Source organism: Alligator mississippiensis, chromosome 2 (assembly GCF_030867095.1).
Source record: "Alligator mississippiensis isolate rAllMis1 chromosome 2, rAllMis1, whole genome shotgun sequence".
NCBI lineage: Eukaryota > Metazoa > Chordata > Crocodylia > Alligatoridae > Alligator > Alligator mississippiensis.
In genome coordinates, this window is record NC_081825.1 from 265297640 (window position 1) to 265318861 (window position 21222).

Genomic DNA, 21222 nt, shown 5'->3' on the forward strand with positions numbered 1-21222 from the left:
ACCTCAGAAAGATTTGCCTCATAAGATATCTGACCAGGTCTGACCTAAAATGTTTCCACTATTCAATACTGGACTTCCTTCCAGGCAGACACTTTTACCCAGTGCTAAGCTAAAGTGCTGGCATCATGGTTTCTATAAATAACTTTGAGGTAGGGGCAGATGACTCTGGTGCCCTCCACTAAGACTACAAATGCTTTCCTCTTTCCCTTCCAGCCTGTAGGAAGTAAAAAAAACAAAACAAAACAATGTATAGGCCATTGCAACTCAGTTCATAAGGCAAGCACCTCTCACTGTACATGTATGAGTAGACCCACTGTTCTAGTTGATCAGATGATACAAAGTGGGGTTGTAACAAAGCACACAAGAGACTCAAAATGCAGGAAACCTTTAATGATTTGTAGTTATTATTTTCTTTTTCTTTTTGTTACCTCTTGCTTAATTTTGCCTTCAACCACAGTGCAGAGGTGAATACATCATTGGTAGGATACTAAACTGAGATCATCAAATTTCTTGCATTTATAACCTAAAATGGATGATGTGCTGCTTAAAAAAATAATCAAATGACATGGTAAGCACTATAACCCTTTAGGGATTTGGGGACTTGAACATGAGCCTCAAATGCTAGGCGTTCCCAGAATATCTCACTGCACATTAGTCTTTTTAAAACATATGCAAGCTAGTGGGTTCATTAACATAACTGGCAAATTAGAAGCAGACAGGCAAAATATAGTGAGTCAATTAATGAATTGAACCATGGAGGAGATACTGACTTGAGCTAAAATTGATCATTTGCCTGTGATCAGAGTCTTTAGCCAGCAATTAGACCCTTTGTTTGAGGTTTATATTTGGGAAAGGTTTATTATGCTTGAAGAATTTTTTCTCTTTCTTGTCAAAAGAATCTCTGAGATACTGTCCTATAAACAGTTTAGCTATGAAGGAGGTTGGGTGTTGTAGAACTATTTTGTTATGTACAGTATACATCTCAGAAAATGAGCCTTCCAGTACAAAAGAACCCTGCCATACATGCAAGCACAAGTTACAGCAGATTTATAGTGGTGTGAGAAAAGAATCAGACCTTTGAAGTTGTTTTTACTATTACACTGCTTGTTACTGCACTGTCAATGTTAGTGAGGAGCAACTTCAGTTGAAGCATTAAGATAATGAAGTACATAAACTATGAGCTTTATCAATCGTGCCCATATAGAATGGATATGGATGGATTCACATAGCTCACAAGCTCTGTGCCAACATTTATAAGGCTCATTTTAAAAGCAGGAGCGGATACTTTGGAGGCAACATCTTCTTCGGTTATTCCAAAATCCTGCTCAGAAAAATAGAATGAGTATCCACAGGATAGTACTGAACAGTGATAAAGAAAACTATAAAAATCAAATCAGTAATTTTACTCCTGATCCAGAAAGCTGCTGAAAACTTTCCATTCTCACTGCTTCTCTCACAGAACAATTACTCAGTCAAGCCCTTAAGTTTGTTTTCTTATTTGCATGTACAGTTGATTTTTGCTCTTATGTGCCAATCATTGAAAATGTAGCTCCATGCGTGAATGCTGAATACACCTTAAGTTGTCTAAACAAGTGCAAGATCTTGCAAAGCTGTACAGTTTTAATATGCAATGCATATTTTGGTATGCTTGCCTTAAGATCATATTTTTAGAAGTGTTACCTGCACTTTGCATACTAAACACTATCCAAATGGTTTTCACATTGCTCCTTCTAATCTTTCTTAGAACTTGAGCAACTACAGTCAGAGCTGAAAAAAACAAAAATAAAGGTCCTGACATTTATAAGTATTTTGACCATGTATGCAAGGTTCTAATCACTGAAGTATTGGCCAGTCTCTTGAAAGAACAGTCTAGCATTCAACTTATCTGTCAATTTATCAGGATTTTCACTACACATTTAGGCTAGGGATAGAAGTTACACATAAACCGGTATAAGTGATCTGAAATTGGTTCAATTCTGTAATACAACAGAAGTTCAGTGCACATAAACTGCTTTCAAAATGGCCAAAACTGGTTTAAGACAAACCTGGATGGATGTAGTATCAGACTTAACTGATTAAGACTAAATCGGTTTATTGAACTTCTGTCCCAGATCCCCTCTGGATTCAAGTTAGTTCACAGTCCCCCAGCATCCCAGGATGCTTTGCACCTCCCCTGGAAACGCCCCTTCACAGCTAGCCTTGGCCCAAGTTGTCTGCTCCAGCCAAGCAGGGAGGTGTGCTCTAGAGCCACCCAGCTTCTGGCCTGAGCCACTGCAGGCATGTGGCTGCATTTCCAGAACCAAAGGCAAATGTCTGTTCACTTGCTTAGCAGTTCAATCTGCACAGTTTAGACTAAACTGTGAAGATTGAATTTATTCAGCCTTGGGCTTTTTGACTGTCTGTACTTAGCCTTATAGAAATAAGAACACGGAATATTGGATTTTTTTTTCCTTTAGATTTTATTAAAATACAAGAAAAAAGTTCTAAAAAGCACATGTTCCACAGAGCACCAATATTATAGAACATTTTTGCTGGCTCTCCTGCAAAGCATATTACTGACATATAACAGTGATGCACACATCTACACACATTCATGCATCTACACCATATTTAGACAGAACTCATGTCAACGGACCTCAAGCAGACTCCTCCTTAAACACAGGGGCAGAAGGATGTAGAGAGACATGCCAGTGTGATGGCATCTGAACGCAAACGGAGTGAGTTACTCTTTTGTTGGCAGTCTTCATGAGCACACTGGCATCTTTGCTTCACCCTTACTCCCCCCCACCATCTTTACAAGCCAGAAGGTTGGCCTGTAGTTTGCTGAATATGGATCCTGTATTGACATGGTGCAGAGTTGAACAAAACTGGCCAATATTTCCCACCTAATACCTCTTTTATTGCTTTGGTTATAGTACTGAATTCATGTCATAAATATTTTAATCTTACGGCCAACAACACAGAAAAGTATTTCTCTGTCATTCACACGTATGCACAGCACCAGTATATTTCTAGAAACTTGGTGGATTTCCCCCTTTAGATCACCTTCAGGAGCATGATTGCTTTTAGCTTTTCAAAGTGCTTAACCCAGTTGTTCAGTCACATACATTTTGTCAATCATATTTCTTTTCTACATGTGCAGAGCCAGTTTTCCTACTTTTTTAACTTTATGCCATCACCTACACAAGTGCAAAGCAGAAAAAACTCTTATCCTGCTCATCTGCTGTTGCTTACACTCATTTTGCACAGGACTAAATAATGACACAAGGCATAAGCTTGTGGAGAACCTGGCTTTTTTATTGATTTTTCAGGTATACGCTTACTGGATATTTAAAAAACACCTGAAATTGCTCATGTTAATACTGAGATGCAGAACTGCATTCCCTAGTCACTGTAATTACTTTCTAGATTATTTTTGGTCACTAGCCTTTGTTGGCTCCGTACAATTTTAGAAAGTAAGGTTTGCCATACTGGAATAACTCAATAGTTAATCTGGTTCAGTATCCTAAAACAGTAACCAAGCCCAAATGCAAAAGCAAAGACAAACCCAAACTCCAGTATACCTGGCTAATCATATACTGTGATGCCATGTTTTTAGTAGTGTTCCTTCCTGTATGCAGCTGGTAATCAGCTTATACTTTGAACCCTGAGGATCAATAGCTTCTTGTTCTTTTTCTAAAATTTTGCTAACTTGACTAATCTTACCCATACATGTCTATTTCTATTATTAAAAATGATCATTAAAAGTAAAAAAAAAATCATTAATTTCTAAAAATTGTGTCATTTTATATCACAAAAAGTAGAGACTGCGTTTCTATCAAACAGTCACAAAAGAGAGAACATGTCTTCCTCTAAGCTCACTGTTCTATGAAATACTTCCATCTGTTTGTTTTTTTCTAGCTACATAGTTTCTGGAGAGGTAAAAGTACCTTACAAAATGTATTCCTGTCATGATAACCACAGAGGTTGATGCATCTTAAAGTTTTTGACAGTCAGGAATTCTTGTCGCCAACAAAGAGAGCTCTTATCTTTGTGGACTTTCTGTATACAGGAGCTAGTGTTATAATCCCCTTGCTGTGCAATGAACAGACATCTATGAATAATGAGATACTGCACATAGGAGACAAAATAATAGAAATCCATAAAGGAGAAAAAATAGCCATGCAGAATATCTGTAACTTCAGATATGCAAAGAGGTATTAGATTTACTAATTCAGAATTCCTCTTCTGTGTTTAAGGTAAGTTTCAACAGTCATATTAAACACATTTCCAAGACAAACAATTGAGACTATCAAAGGAAGAAAGAACAAAAGAACAAGAGAAAGAAAGAAACTGACAGGTTTGTTTCAGAAGGCATTTGGAGTTATGCCCACAGTAGTTATAGAATGATAATACTTTGAGTGTCAGTAGAATGGAATAGAATATAATATAGAAGATAGTTTGATGTCATTATATATATCAAATGTATGTCTTGGCCTGGACTACTGTTTTCAGTTCTGAAAAAAAAAAAGAACAAACAAACAAAACAAGTCATCCAGAAATAATTGGGCGGCAGAGAGGGAAGTTATTAGAAACATAAATCTGTATTTAAAATATGAAAAAAGTTTAAGATTATGTAGTTTCAGAAGTGAACAAAGATGAGGAATTGTGTCAAAGCCATATATAAAAAATGAAAAGCACAGAGCAGATAAATTAAGGGCTTCTATTAACTCTGTCTTATATTACAAGAGCATATTCAATGTAATTGAAAGGCAGCAGATATGACCCTGAAAATAGTAATTTTTTTTAAACACATGATATATTTTGAGTATGGAACTCACTGCTACAAGACAGATTTGAGCCCTAAACCTCTCTAGATTCCAAGGAGAGTCAGCCATTTATATGGAGAACGAGGGTATTTGCGGCTGCATTAGGCAGAGTAAAATCATAGAGGCATAAGCCAATCAATAACTGGCTATTGGTTAAGGATCAGTGGGTACATCTACATAAGGCGCTACTGCACAGTAACCAGAGTTACTGTGCAGTAGTGTTGGAGAACATCTTTTAGGTGATGCTACTGCACAATAACCTAATAGTACTATGCAGTAGTGTATTACCACTGTCCGTGCTGTGATGCTCTACTGTGCAGTATTTTCCGGCTGCTGCAGAAACAGTGTCTCAGGTAGAAATGCCCAGTTACACCAAAATGGTCCTGTTTAGGATACTTGCACCTTCCCTAATTTTCTGGATGCTGTCAAAGAGTTGATACTGGATTAGATGAACCACTGATTTGATCTAGTATGGCAATTCTTATGTTTCTGTGTTAAAAGATTTAATCTATTAAGTATCCCACAGGGTCATAAAAATATACAACAATCTACAATACTCAGTCATGGATAATGATAACTTTAATGAATGGAATGACTTGATGGATCTTCCTGAAAAGACCTTAAGAGTTCATTTGCATACATGTAATCACACTTTGTGAAAAGTGGAATTCACATAGCATAAAATAAGGCTGGGAACAGATTAATATTCGTCCTACATTTTCCATTGCTCAGTTTCTTTCCCTTTGCCTAACTACCTACCTTCAGCCCATCCTAAGGAAAATAACAGTATATGTTACTGTCCCTTTTTTTCCTCCATACCAAAAACTACTTAGAAAAATTTGGAAATCCTGGAATATAGATAGAAGTGTCAGGCTTTGGACTCTATCATATTAACTTGAATTTCTGATGTCCAGTCCCCACCACCTTCTCTGACATTCTTTCTCAAATGGTGTGTGTGTGTGTGTGTGTGTGTGTGTGTGTGTAAGGGGGGGGTCAAAGAAGGAACAACTCAGTTGAATGAAAATCAAACTCATGTGTTGCTGTCAAGATTTCATATCTGTCTTTAACAGCACCACAATTCTAAAAATGCTTGTGCGCTAGATAAATTGGGCAACAGCAAAACAGAAGAAAAGACACCAAGAGTGCTTAAAAGGACATTGTCAAAGCTAATATTTTAAGTCCTCCTCTGCATTGGTTTAATATCTCAGACAGATTGGAAGGTTTTTTAATTTAAAATACATTTCTTTCTTAATTTATTTTTCCATATTTGTACTGTTTTCTTGGTTAATAGTTGTCTCAGCTTGGACACTGAAACTAGATTGATCAGTTCCACCCTTGTAGCTATCCAATTTCATTTTCCAATTCTAATACCCTAGTCCAGGTGAATGTCCATTGATAGACTTTGTTAAATTGTTTTATTTTTAACAAAAACTAAACTGAAGTTAACAGCAAATCTTTGAACATACCTCTAAATAATTTCTTTACCCATTCTGGAGAGAACCCAGCCATTTGTTACAATTGTTCATGGTAATTTACTCAATTCATCCTTAACTTCATAAAAAAGGGAGATGGCTGTAAAGTTAAGGACACAACAGTATGTTCTCGGAAAGCTTCTGAGTAGGTTAATGAAACGTGAACAAAACATCATCCTACCTGACAGCAGAACTGCAATTCATCAATCCCAAGTTTAAAAACTGATTAACTTTCACATTAATTTACATGGCTGTAAACTAATTGCAGGCATCTCAGACAGCAAAATTCAACATGAGCACATGTAACAGGGTAACTGACTGGACACGTTTCTGTTCCAATGAGGTAAAGTGGTGTATAAGTTCCCCCCCATTCAAAAATACACTTGCTATGTCATTGTCACAAAAAAATAGAAGAAGAAGAAATAAATTACTTTTACAAAACTAGGCACAAAATAATCCCTATTTCTACTGTTTCTCTTTAAAAAAACCCAGAAAAATGATAAAAGAAAGAAAGAAAGAGAGAGAGAGAGAGAGAGAGAGAGAGAAAGAACAAGAAAAGAAAAGACACTGATAAATACATATTTTTAGTTCTATAAAGAGAAGGTTGGCATCAGCTGAGCTCTTCTCTCTTGCCATTGGCATGAACCGTGTATATACATCAGAGGGTGCTGGTGACAAATGGTCCCACTTTTAAAAGTTCCAAAGTGGAAAATTATAGATTTCTCTTTCAATCTTTGTCTTTTCCTGCCTCATTTTTCGTATATATATTTTCCCTTCACATCACCTGCTTCTTCCCCACACTACTTCCTATCTAATACAGGGATACCAAAGTAGTACTCATTAAGCTAAGACTTAAATGTAGGACTCTATATATAGTGTGTCTGTGCATGCATACATGAACATATATATATATATATATATATATATATTAATGTAAATATGAATGTGTGTGTTCATGTATGCATGAATGTATGTTATATATATCTATATATAGATATCTATCTCTCTATATATATCTATATATTGATATATAGATAGATAGACAGATAGATCTATATATATCTATATATATATATATTGCACACACAGAGCAAGTTTGCACTGTATTATACTGTGTATGCTGTATTACCTGAAGGGTCATGCTTCTGTATCAAGAGGAGAGTAGCTATAATCTATTCCATTTTATGCAAATTAATGGCAAGACTTTGGCTCCTTGCAATTGCTAACATGGCCATCAGTGGAACAAAGAGATGTCCCTGTTCAAATTCATTACATTGCCTCTCTATACAACAGTCTTCCAAACAGAAATGTTTCTGGTTCATTCTAACACCAACACTTCAATATATGCATAGGTTCCTCCTGGGAGAAATATCGCATCTTACCATCTTCCCTGCTTAGGAGTGGCACTTTTCACAGTTGCCCTTTCTGTCCCATTGGGAAGGCAGGAGTGGGGTTGTTTCACACAACTATCATTTTTGTGTTATTTTTCTTTTCTGGTATGCATTCATTTGACCTTGTTATTTCTTGTAATAGGTCAAAAAAGGACCTTTCAAAACAGTATATTTTTTTTCCCTTTTATATCACATTAAAGGGACACTACTCTTGAAACATTTTCCTCAGCATATGCTGGATTTCATCTCTTGCTGCAGTTTTGTTCAAGCCAAAGCTGAACTTCCTGGAGGTTGTAGAAAAAGGGGCCCTTGCCCCCCAGGTAAGCAATTTTCTGTCGCTGCACGATACACACGCGCTCAAAGGAGACCCCATAGGCTACATTGGCATTATTATCCATGCAGTCAGCCACTACTTGGCACTGGGGGGGCAAGGAAAACCTCTGCAGGAGCTGGTGAGCAGCTGCACATCGGTCTTCCTGGTTCTTGTGCTTCTTCACCTCAAATGAAGAGGGCGAGATTCCAGGAGCAGCCCAACCATCCGATGGGTGAGCCTCGTCAATGTAGACCAACAGGAAGTCGGCCACACCTGAAAACTCCTCCACCAGCTTGCTGAAGGCTGACAGCTGGCTCGTGAATGGAGGTCAGGTAGCTGAACCAAAGTTGACCACCAGGGGACGCTCAGAGTTGGCAAAATCCAAGAGATGACACTTGCTCCCCAACTTTCCACCAACATTCTTGCATCTGGTACTGCCACCACTGATGCCATTGGTTATGTGAATCACTCTGGAGTTTGGGGCTTCTCCACCCAGTTTCACCTGATGGCAAAACAAAGACAATAAAGTTACTGTGACTCGCTGCCACGGTGTCCTGTGTATTCACTCTCACTAAGCAAACACAATCAGCTATTCAAATAAAGCAGCATGTTCTCTACATGGAAAATTCAACATGATCCTAGTTTTAGGAAATGAGCTATCCAAGGCAAGTCTCATCTTCAACTGCTATAAGACAATCAAGGGAAAGCAGCAGCAGAAGAGTTTATCTAGCGACTGAATATTAGGCATCTTCAGCTTTACTCCAGGAACTGCCTAAGACTCAATACACAATTGTGGAAAAGTCACCTGCCAGTCCCTCGGTTTTCCTACTCATGTGATAGAGAGAAAACCTGTAGAACTCAAAGAAGTGATGTCAGGATTAAGCTGAAATCTACACAATGCTCTGAGATACCCCAGTTTATTGATGTTATAGAATCAAAAAGTATTACAAATTGTTTTTAATGAGTCCTGTCACACCAGCTCCTATGTATCTTCCCTGAGCATCAAACTATAATTCAACAGTGTATTTGTCTTACTTCTCTGCCTCTACATCTCTCTTCTTATCTCCTATTTCATGACATTCAGAAATAAGTGCTGTTTTGAATGAATTCACATGAGGCCAAATACTGAAGTCCTTATCCAGATTTTATTCATTCCTTAATGAGGCTGCACTCTTATTGAAATAAACAGGAATTTAAGTTGAGTCAGAAGCCAGTAAAAACTGAGTAAAGTTTAAAACTGAGTTTGGGCACAGAGCTCATCCCAGATTACATTACGAAGCATTGGCTCCAGACAACCCCAATACAACACATAAACTGGGGACTGGATGTTCAGCTAGTGGAAAATAAATCACTTCCACTACTGCTGAGATGCAGAAGTAAGTGTTGTAGATAGAAGGACTTTCATCGCTACACCCAACACCTGATGGCCCCTGATGAGCATATGATCATTCATGGTTCAATCCCACTCCTTCAAAAGAGAGACCCACACTGAATCTGATCTTCTTCTCCCCCAATGACTCTCTTATAGCAAATAGAAATTTCATAGGAAACTGTGCTGGTTTATTTAAGGCTATAGGAGCATATACCTACATAAAGAAGCCTCAAAACATATTTGTAAAACAGATAGCAACCCTTGTATCTATTTAATATGGGATAAATGAGGCCCAAACATCCCAAAGTTCATAAGGAAAGAATAGAATCCTAAAAGCCTGGACCCACAAAGTTCTTTGATCTGAGCACTAGGTAACTATGCCTGTTGTTCACGCTTTAAAGACAACCAATCAAAGCCCGAATCACTGTTTTGTTGCCTTTGAAATAAGTGATGTTTTGCAATGAACTTGCATCTGTCGGATGGATGATTACAGCTTCTGGTCTAGTCCTTGGACCCAAAAACCTTAAGGAGAATCTATACCATTTTTCAGGAGGAAAGAAAATCCCTATGGAAATTAGGGAATCATGACAGGACCCAGCTCATTTTGGTATTTGCCAATGTGATGCTGGCTTTATAATATGAATTTAGTGACTAAACAAGACTAATAAATAAAGCTGCTCCAAAGACTGTAAACAGATTTTGCCTATTTTTTCTCATTTTACTTTGAAAAAAAAAATTATGAATGAAATTTTTCTGGCCAACTACATAATCACTAATAAATTTAAGGAAACCACAAGCTGTTTATGGAGTTCATACTGGCAGAAAGAGAAGCTAACCTCGTCATATAGACTTTTCATGACCAACTGACCTTTCATCTATCCCAAATGCTACTTTCACTGAGAAGGTCTGTAAATCTTGGATGGGAAAAAAAGCCCAAAGTGTTCCCACTGGACATAAGTATAATAGTGCCCTTCAAGTCGCACTTGTGGCAAGGGCATTGGCATACATGATTGTGCTCCAAAAGTATCAGCATGCTCTGTCCCTCCTATAAGCAGAACTTCCCTGCAAACCAATGAATTTTAGAAACAAAATACAAACCAGTTCTTGGTTCCATGTCATCTAGTAAATCAGAAATCCATGAAGATAAGCCATGGTATAGCTAAGCTCATTTAATTTCTCATACTCAGAAAGAAAGTCTTATGGCCGTAGGTTACCTATCATGTTACTTTCTGCTTCCAGGAGTACTTTTGTTTGGTTAGGGGGTGGGGGTAGGATTGTTGTTGTTGTTCTTCTTCCTGCTGCTGGGGGGGGGGGGGGGGGAAAGGGGTGTCCTTAATGAGACAGGCTTGCCAAGCAAGCATTCACAAGTCATTTTCTGCTCTTGCAGAAGAGTAATTAGGTTGGTGCCTTGTTCTATGCCAGCATTAGCCACTCCAAAAAACCAACCCTGCCTGGTCATTGGCACTTATACACAAGCCACAGCATCTCCACTAATTGGTCCTGATGAACTTCTGATGTTCCCAAAGGGGTTCTTTATTTCACGCAGCTCAGGAATGGGATTGACAGAGAACAATATCATCATTTCTGATCAACTGCATTGTGGGACTTTTCTGTTTCCTTTGTTGTTATTATTTATTAGTGAAAGGAAAAAAAAAAAGTCGCTCTTGAAAAAAAAAAATGGACATAATGAAAATGCCGAGCAAAAAATGAATTCTGCCAACCCTCTTTTGAAATCATAGACAAAAGCAGGAGAAAAATATGTTCTGAGAAAGAAACCAGCAGAATTTCTCTCACACGCAATAACTAGCTTCAGGATTTCTATAATAACGTACTCACATCAAAGCTGGCTTTATGGGTCCCCAGCTGAGATGGAAAATCGGGAAGGGCCCTATATCCCCTTCTGATTAAAGAGGGAAAGCCAAATTAAAAATGAAACATAATCCCTGCCTCACTATCAGTACAAGCAGAAGGATTTCCCTCCCTCCAAAGCATTTTGTATGTGGAGAGCCAATCCTGCAGTCACTTAATTGCCCTTATACTGGGCATCTCCTTCTGGAGCTCTCTGAAAAGGGGAGAAAGGCTAGTGCTGCTTTATTACATAGGTGACAAAATGAAGAGGTAGCTTGTGTATGTTCATGGGACAAGAGGAACAGAGTGGAATAGAAAGACCTGTTCATAAATTACAAGTTAGAAATGGAACATACTACTAACTTTGTCATGCATTTTCAACACCCCCATGGACAAAACGTCATTTACTCTTTTTTTTTCATTTGCTTTCCATTGGGTTTAGCATAATTCTGTTGGGATCCTTGGCATGCAAACATTTCTTTCAAGCCTTACATCAGGGATTTTCACTCTTCAGCAGGCTCATCAGGCTGTGTTGGCTCCCTGAAGAAACTAGGTATTTCCAGATAATTAACAAACAATATTAGCTGTTCAAATATGGACACACTGTACTAAGGCCTGGAATCCAGTTATTGTTCATACACGGAACGCTTTGAGCTCTTAACCCCTATCCAAGCTGTCTCTTTCATGCCATGAGCCTCATTTACCAGCATCTCATCCAATTCCTAATCATGGATTTTATCCATACTATTGCAGAGCCCTTGATCTTTATTTATTTAAAGGTGTTTGAGTCTGAGGGAGGAAAGGGGAGAAGATTTACCAGAAATTAACCTAGACAAACATAAATGGTCAAATCCTCCTGTCCTTACTTACAGTCAAAAACTGCCTGGCCCATTCATGAGGATGCACCTCGCTGGGAAGGCATAAGATTTTGCTTCCCATACCTATTCCGCCCATTGGAAGACCAGGCAGAATGTCAGCACCTGGAGTCGCCATGCTCCAAAGACAGACAGGGTGAGCCAAAAGGAGGCAGGGCACAGGGTGTAGCAGCCCTGTAAGTGAAATGTGGCTCTGAACCAACCCTTGTGGACAACACCTACAAGATGAGATTGAGGCATTTATTATTTATTAATTACTATTATCTAGATTAAAGGATATTTGAGGAATAGTTCCCATTAATTTATTTGAAATAAGTTATTTTGAATCTTTGCTGTCCATTTAATTCCTTTTCGCCATACTTAGGAAAGTCATTGGAGATGGTGATCTTTTGGGAGCAAGGCCTGTGCACAGGATGAGATCAAGATGAAGTCACTAACTAACTTCCTGTGGGGTCATGGCTGAAGAAAGTCTTCAGAAGGCAGATGGAGACAGAAGGCAGGAGAAAAGGAGTACAGACTTAGACATTAGTTCATGAGGTTTTTTTGTTTGGGGTTTTTTTGTTTTGGTTTTTTTTATACAAATAAAGGCCAAAATGAGAAATTGTGTAAAGATTGCTTGGAAGGTATAGGATTGCATTTGTAAGTTAAAAGAACAGGATTTGACCCCATGTACAATAATCATAAATGTCCCTACCCTTTCTCTGTCTTGTATATTTAGACTGTACATTCTTTGGGGTCGTCATCTTTGTAACAGTGCCTAGTATAATAGATCCCTGATCTGGCCTGGTCCCTAGACACTACAAGCATGATTACTATTAATAACGATTACTAAGTTTTACTATGTTATTTTTTTCCTTCATTAAAGCTTCCTTGGTATTTTTGCTGTTTACAGTTAGTTTCACTTCCTGGTTTCCAGACACAATTTAACTTCCCAACACTATGAGGGAAAGTTTCAATTATATATATTTTTTTTAAACTGCTTTCATGCTTGTTGCAATTGGGGCTCATAGTAAAGATTACATCTTTTATTAGACCAACAAGATTTTCGCAAAAAAAAATTCTTTAATTGCAAGCTTTCGGGCACAAACACCCTTTATCAGGCATTGGAGAAAAGATTCTAAAAGTCCTCCTGGGTAGAAAAGAAAGTTCATATTTCATAGGATTTCACAGAGGAGTCAAAAGATGGAATACTCACTCCTCTGGGCAGACAGATATTTGTATTTTTTTCCATGATTTCTTGAATTATTGTTTGTATTTGAAAATTTGAGTGAAAACAATTTTGCTGATGGTCCCTTTTGTAAAATCAATGTTATTAATGTAGGTTTAGGAGACATATTTCTTTTTATTAAACATCACGCAACGCCAACACTTTGGACTTGCAACTATTTAACGATTCCTTTTTACCAGAAAACTTCTCATAAGATCCCCTTATGGCTGTGCAGTACAAAGAAAGAGACACGTTCTTACCCTCCAGATCAAAATAAACAACAGTGATAAGTGCATAAGGGTTTAGTCTAAGAGCTCTTTGCTCCAATATCTAAAAAGCCTCCCAAAAATATCATAGTCAAGCACTGGTGTGCTGAACAACAGCAAAGGGCCAGTTGCTCCTTATGTCACATGTGTAAATATTACCTCGGTCAGGTATTGTCAGGACTCACAATGCCATTCTAGCACTGTTCTGAGTGATGTTGCCTTCAGATATGAGTGCACCCATTACATAGGAAGAGGTAGCTTACTGTTTTAGGGAAGAGGTATAACAAGCAGTTTTAGTACCCTAGCCAGTGGTGGTGGCCAAGCCGGCAGTGGTGACAGCTGCCAATTTCATGCCCCCATCTTAAGTGGATGCCCAGGCTTGGTGCCCTGCTTGCCCATCCCTAATTATGCTATTGTTTGAGGGTATGCCAGGCAAGTTAATTGCACCTTCCCTCCAGCTCTCAGATATTTGGCATTTATAGGACCAGTTTTTTTGCCTCCAGTATATCTAGCAGTGGGCCCATGCCCTAAAGTTTTAATCTGGTTCTGTACTCTGTGCATCATTCTGCTTTTGATTCAACCCCTTTTAGAGACAGGAAAGGGCTGCACATATAAATGCACAACTCCATAACCACCTATCTACCGACCCATCCATCTATTAGGACATATGTGCATATAGGATTTATATATAAGTACATAAGAAGTGCCTACCATACTGGGTCAGACCAACAGTCTTGTCCAGTATTCTGCCTCTAACAGTGGCAGGACTGAATGCTTTAGAGAGGGCACACTGAATCAAAGATATCTAAAGTGATCTATCTTCTATTCATTACCTCACTTGTCTCCTGCATTATTAGTTTAGAGATGCCAGAGGAAATATCTCGAACCATTTCTGTTCAACAGCTATTAAAGATCCATCATCCATACATATGGAGGCTGTGTGTCTATGTTGTGACATTCCAAGCCTTTTAGCTGCTTTAAAGAGTTTCCAGGTGAAAAAGTCCAAATCTGAATTTTCCTCCAAATTACATTTGACTGAGATACAGAACACGCAGTACTCACCCTTGGACTGGTTTAAGGCCTTACATCCTGCTAGTCTTTTGGGACTAAAAAGAGAAGCTATAACTTACTAGAGGAGGGAATGTCTAGCTTGTTAATGAGATACACAAAATTTGTATCTGGTGTTATAATATTCTTAAAAATTAAATAATGTTTAGGTATAGGAAAGTTACTCTGTGAGATTTTTAAATAGCGTTGGTGGAGATTTTTCCCTCCTTCAGGACTTTCAAGAACTAGATTCATCATGGTGCTAGTGCACATGATCTTAGAGGTAAAGCGAGTCAGAAAATAGTTCCAGCAATGTTCTTTACTCTGTCCATAAAAAATTTTCTGCAGTTTTGAAAGAAATGTGGCATATAGAAAGTGCACGATGAGATGGTGTGATGTCAATGCTTTGTTTTTCATGTGGATGACATATAAATCAATGAGAACCATTTTAATATCCCTAAAACACACATTGTTGGGGGGAGGGGTTGCTTTGTGTTTAAGTGTGCCCAGGTGCACCTAGACAGGTAAATATACGTTTTCTTAGTAGTCAATGCATTCCCCATTTCTGGGGCTGATCATAGCACCCAGCAATTCTACAGAACAGCTTAGAGCAGGAAAAAACGTGTCCAAATAACAAGAATGCACTTTCCCTTCAATTCTTTATCAAAGAAAATGTTTCTGCTTTGTCCGCTAGCCCTGTTAACTCCCCATTATGATAATTAACTTGGTTTTAAGGAACATCGGTCTGTGACACAGCACACGTTTGCTTCCTGTGTTCTAGAAATTTTAAAGAAAAACCACGCCAGACAGCATCAACACTGAATCTGGCAGATGTTGAAATCAGAAATCAGAGTTCCGGAGACAGGAAGAAATACATTAATCATGGATAAATTTTATGTAAGAAAAAATAAACAAACATGAGAGAATTACTCAGTCATTCCTATTCTGAGGGGTGGAAAATATCTTATATAAGTAGTTCCAGTGAAAGAGAATATTGTATATTTGTTAAACAAACAATTCAAAGTATGCATTATTTGCCCACTGAGGATGTTAAAGTCTTTAATTGTTAATACTAGGTCCTGCCTAAATGGGAATGTTTTAACTAAAGGACTGCATCAAATTTCTGCAGCTACTTGCAATAATAATTTATAACAACAAGGCAACAATGGAAAAACAAGTTCAAGTTTGGGTATGATGGACAAAAATGGGTTTCCAATAGGAGAAACTGCCTGAAATGGCTACTGTGGAAAAAATCCTGCAATAGCTAGTCTGTAACACCTTTGTTTCCTTGTAAATGCTTTATTCTATCACACTGATTCCAGAACCCAGTGTGTACACAAGTTCCTGAATAGCAGTTATTCCAGTCAATTACCCTGCGTAGACAACACCTACATAAAGATCTCAAAGGTAATTTGTTGACTGGGAAAGAAAATGCTGCATAATAGAAAGCCCCTCTACACATGCAGGTAAAGGCACAATGGGATCTAAATGTGTGATTCACACAATTGCGCCTCCTGCCATGCCACATGTTCATGTCAGGAGGTACGATTGTGGAATCATGCATTAGATCCTATTGCACCTTATTGATGGTACAGGTAGAACCCAATCCTGGGCTCCTCCCAATACCAGCAAAAAAGCAAGCTCCCATGGCTAGGAACCCCACCATAGAGGGGCTCCCAGCCACAGAGGTGCCCCATGCACCCCCAGGGCTGGGAGATCCCAGCTGCCATGATCCCTCAGCCTTAAGGGTGATGAAACCCCCAGTGCTGGGGGATCATGGCTGCTATGATCATCTAGCCTCAGGGGTGGTTTGTGGTCAGCCACAATGCCATAACCCTGGGGCATCCCCCCCAACTGCTGGAATCCAGCTACACATTTTCAAGGTTTAACTTTATAGTTGGTGGGAGCTTTTTATGGTATGGCTACTTTGCACATGTAGCTGGCCTCAAGGTAATTGTACGATTAACCAGTTCAATGCGCAAAACCTGTAACATGTAGAGGGGGCCAAATACAGCACTGGGGAATGGTTCAGAAGATAGGGGTTCTGTTCCTCTGCAAGAAACTTACTGGTGACACTGAGCAGGTCACTTCACTTCTGCATGCCTCAGTTTCCCCAGGTATTCAATGGAGCTTATGCTTACCTCTTTTTTAAAATGCTTACAAATGCACTGGTGAAGAGTGCAGAAACAATGTAATAGTTATTATATACTAATATGATTATTATTACTAAATATCATCACAGTGGGTAAGAGTAGGAGTTCCTGTTCTATTCCCAGCAGTTCTACTAACTTGCTCCCTCTTGCTTTAGTCCACTTTAACTATCTGTATCTCAGACATGAGAATTGTATCACATATGCACTTCACATGGGTGTTGTGAGGCTTTGGGAATATCTGTAAAATATTCTGAGAGCCTCACTTGATCTTCACTGTACAACTGTAAAATAGTATTAATGGTCAATAAGGTCCCGATTCAGAGAAGTACTGAAGCATCCCATGATGTCTTTAAGATCCCTTGACATCAATGGGAGTTGGGCACCTGCTTTACTAAACAGGCTGGACTTTATTACATATGTAAGTGCTTTGTTAATGCAAGGCCTTAAAGGGAAAAACTAAGGGAAAAATTATAATAATGGTTAAATAACTTGCATGTTTACAGAAATGCTAATGCAACCAATTTGGTATTCAGTTCTAATGCCTGTAGACTCCAATTCACTTGACCTACTGAGTTAGGTTGGGAATACAACAATTTAAAAGTCCTGACACATAAAGTTCCACTCCAGACTTGGGAAAACCTACCTCGGGGAAAAAGAGACTGTGCAGAACAGCCTTTCAGTTCATGCATTTTACTGTTTTGCCTGGCTTGTTCATATTTAGGCCACAGAACAAGTTTGTTCTTCTTTGAACCCTGTGAGAACAAAGTGGCTTCCTGTTTACAGTTTTTGTCTGTACAGAAACAGCAAAAGACTCTCAAGGATTCAGATGCAATCAACTATTTCTCAATGTATTTTATGCCCTCAACTGTTTGGCTCCCATACTCATCTTTGTTTGTCTACAACACTCAGACTTCACCAATGGTCTTCTGGCCCAATCCAAAGCACTTTGATGATGTCTTTGATTTTTGTGGCTGCTGAATCAGGAACTTTTAAAGTCAATATGAGCTTTCCATTAAGAATCACTGCTGTGAATTTATACCGCTTTTGAGACCTGAGAGGAAATACTGTCCTCATTACAGTTAGTTTGAATTTTGCCATTGACTTCAACAGGGCCAGGATTTCATTCTAGTAGCCTTCATAGCCTGGCGGTTAAAAGGTGATCTGATTCTATGTTGTTCAAATGTAAATGAATGGTTTTTATTATGTTCCAAGACCTGAGCTGAAGATTAGCATTTTATTGTTAATACCAAACATAATGCAAAGCTCCCCACTCCTTTAGGTGTTATTCATACCATCAACAAAAGCTTGAGAAATGCAAATCACAAATGCAGGACTTGGCAAGTCCATAAAGGAGCAAGTAATTTTACACCTAATGCTACACCTTTATTTTAAAGTGCTTTATATGTCACTTAAAAGTCTATGTTACTAACTACAGCGATTATGTAGCTTTCATTAAGAAAAGGGTTTTTGGAGGTTTTGAACTTCCAGCCTTCTCTACATGTGGGGGCAATGTTCAGAGCTCAAGTCTAACAGATGGGAACTCATAAGTACTACTCACAGCTCTGCTACTGCCTTCTTTGACGAGTCATGTTAGCCTTGCTGCCTCACTTTCCCCATCTGTAAAATGGGAACAGTAATATTTACCAGTTTACTTCACAAAGGCATTGAGAAGTTCATTGAATTAATGTCCATGAATTGATTTGATGATGAAAGTACTATAGAAGTAGAACGTTTTATTTTTTTGGCTTGATAAGGTTTGCCTTATTGTGTGATTTGTACTGTGGTGAGTTAGGATTTGGGATAGCTAAGATAATTTGTATTTGCAATATATAGTGAAAATTATGTATACACACCTAGGAATTCAAGATAACAATTAATCAATAAGCAACCACCACTGCCAACAGCTCCCAACAGCTCTGGTTGAGAATAAATACTTAATGTTATTTTGCAGGTAGATACAGCACAGCTTTCCATTGGATAATGACTGCATCACAGGGTAATTATCCCATATGTCCTAACTCCATTGGATGAGTGACTTTTAGCTGAATGGGCTCTAATAAGACAATATGCTCTAACTTAACACTGGTTGGTGAATTATTCACTTCTGGGTTCCAGTCCCAGCTCTGGTACTTACCTGTTGGGTGGCCAATGACAAGACACTTCCTTGCTTTGTCCCTCAGTTTCCAAATCTATAACATGGGATACAACTGCATGCAGAGGTGTAACACAGACTTACTCATCAATCTCTGTATAGAATTTTGAAATTAAAAAAACAAAGCCTGTGCAGTAAAAATGCCATTAGTATTGATAACTTAGTTCAGCTGCCCCTCAGAGGGTCAATTCATTTTTAAGCTCTACCAGATCCCATTTTCATAAGAGAAAAAGATCATTCCTGTTTTAAACCCACTTACACTGTCATATAACCTCCTTTCCCAAGATAAAAGTTAATAAATAAGCTGAATATTAATGTGTGTGTTATTTATATATGTTATAACACATACGCTTATTTTTATCCTTTATTACAACAAACATTCAGAGTATTCCCAGATTCCTATTTCAAGGCTTCATTTTTGCATAATGTTTAAAGAAAATGCATGGATCTTTACTGGTTAAAAATTGACAAAGGTACTATTGAATTAAACTTATATAACCCTTTTCACCCACCAATCTCATAGCATGTTATAAACGCAAATGACACTATCATCATAGGGCATCTGGGGAACCTGAGGTGGGGGGCAGTTAAATAGCATGGCCGAGACTGCACAGAGAGTCACTGGCAGAGGAGAGAATGGAACCCAGGCCCTTGAATCTCATGTGCCAAACCCCGTCCACTGTATTACTACTGATTTTGACTTCCACTAATGCCCATCAAACAGTGAGCACTAGTATGCACAACCCTCCCCTCTCCCCCGGACAACAGGAACATTCCTTACACCTGTACCCCTGAACAGAGTAAACACTCACTCTTGTTCTCTTAAACCCAGTCTCATTCACCCACCTGTTTGTAAGCATCTAGGAGGAAGCTATTCCAGACGCAACGCAGCCCCTCTGAGGTCAGCATCCTTCGCCACTCACCACGCGCAGACTTAGACCGACTCAGAAACAGCACCATGTGCTTCAGGAGGATCACAGAATCATAGAGTGCAAGGAAGAGGCAATTGGAGAAAAAAACTGGCAAGATCTGAAGCGTGATCAGCAAATCCACGCTTAACAGACCCATTTTCCCTGCTGCTGCTCTTCAACAGGCTGCCTTCAGCTCCCTTTCTCCCCCTGTACCCTCATTGGAAAAAAACTAAACTAAAAGACATGTTTAAAAAGCTCCCCAGCCTCTCTGTGTCTTTCTTTAAAGTCAGTAGAGATGGTTAAATAGAATCTATCTGGTCAAAACCCATAACTCTGCATGAAATTCATTCAACTCTAAGTTGTTATTTTTCAGAAGCTAAGATGTTTAAAAAAAAAGTTCCCTTTTCCAGTAGCCCTTAAGACTACATTAAAGCGAGAGGCAGCTGTGCTTCCAGTACCCTGCAGTTATAAAATGTAAGCAGAGATTGTTAACTTTCCCCTACTATCCCATTGTCTCTCAGCTATTTAAGCATGAAGCAGAACTCTCATTTCTGTTTCACCAGTGCTACCAGGTGCAACAAGACTTTTTTTTTTAAGTCTCTGTATACAAACTTTCTTTTCCTCTCTCCCTTGCTCCTTCCTCCCTCCTCTCTCTCTCCCTCTCTCTTGCTATCTGTCTGTGGTGCAAAGTGCTTTCCCTCTGGAGTCCTAGCTTGCTTCCCTGTAGCCTTTTATACATTCCCTGGCTAATTGCTGCAATAGAGAAATGAAACCCTAATCTTAGTAAAGATCTTGACGTCAATGTAAAAGAGGGCTTTACTTTGGCCAGGACTGCAGTGAATAGAAAAGTGAAATTCTCAAAACTTTTTTTTTTTTTTTTTTTTAAGAGAAGAGAAAAAAAGAGAGAGAGAGAGAGAGAGAGGGAGGCAGGGAGGGAGAGAGGCTGGAACTTTGCTTTGTTGTTGAAAAGGAAAAAAAAATCACTGTGCTTCTGAGTGCTGTTAAGTGCTTTCAAACTTTGGGAAACGTATTTTTGTATGACGTGGAAGGTAACACAGCAACACAGGCATCTGCTATTTTTTTTCTCCTGAGGCTTTTTATTTTCTTTGCCCTTTTGTCTTTTCCAAGAAGGTGTGTGAGTTGATGCATCCCAAGAAAGAGTATATTTCTGTATGTTTCCCTCCCACTCTCATCAAGTACAATGTTCCTGGTGTTTTAAATATCTTTTGTTGTCTTGTTGGTATTTAAGGAAACATAAGTAAACACCCAGGACTGACTTAATCTACTGATGTGTAAGAGGAAAAAAGGGAAAAGATTTTGAATGAGTTTTGTTAAGCTGAAGCTCCTCACTTTAAAAAAGGGCCAAATTTCCCATTGGTGTAAATCAGTATAACTCCATTGACTTCA

The 21222-nt window shown here is 38.6% G+C and overlaps 1 protein-coding gene across 2 annotated transcripts; it reads right to left on the bottom strand.

Moving 5' to 3' along the window:
* Window positions 1–2440: 2440 nt before the first annotated feature.
* DIO2 (iodothyronine deiodinase 2) lies at window positions 2441–20694 on the bottom strand. Of its 2 annotated transcripts, none has more exons than XM_059723136.1 (2): window positions 19751–20693; window positions 2441–8486 (listed from the first exon to the last, which is right to left on the bottom strand). In XM_059723136.1, exons 1-2 carry the CDS (start codon window positions 19970–19972, stop codon window positions 7866–7868), a joined length of 843 nt encoding a protein of 280 aa, XP_059579119.1. In that variant the 5' UTR covers window positions 19973–20693; the 3' UTR covers window positions 2441–7865. The 2 variants fall into 2 exon arrangements, with proteins under 2 accessions (XP_059579119.1, XP_014463773.1); XM_014608287.3 differs by having other exon boundaries at window positions 7914–8486; window positions 19751–20694.
* Between the last annotated feature and the right edge of the window lie 528 nt (window positions 20695–21222).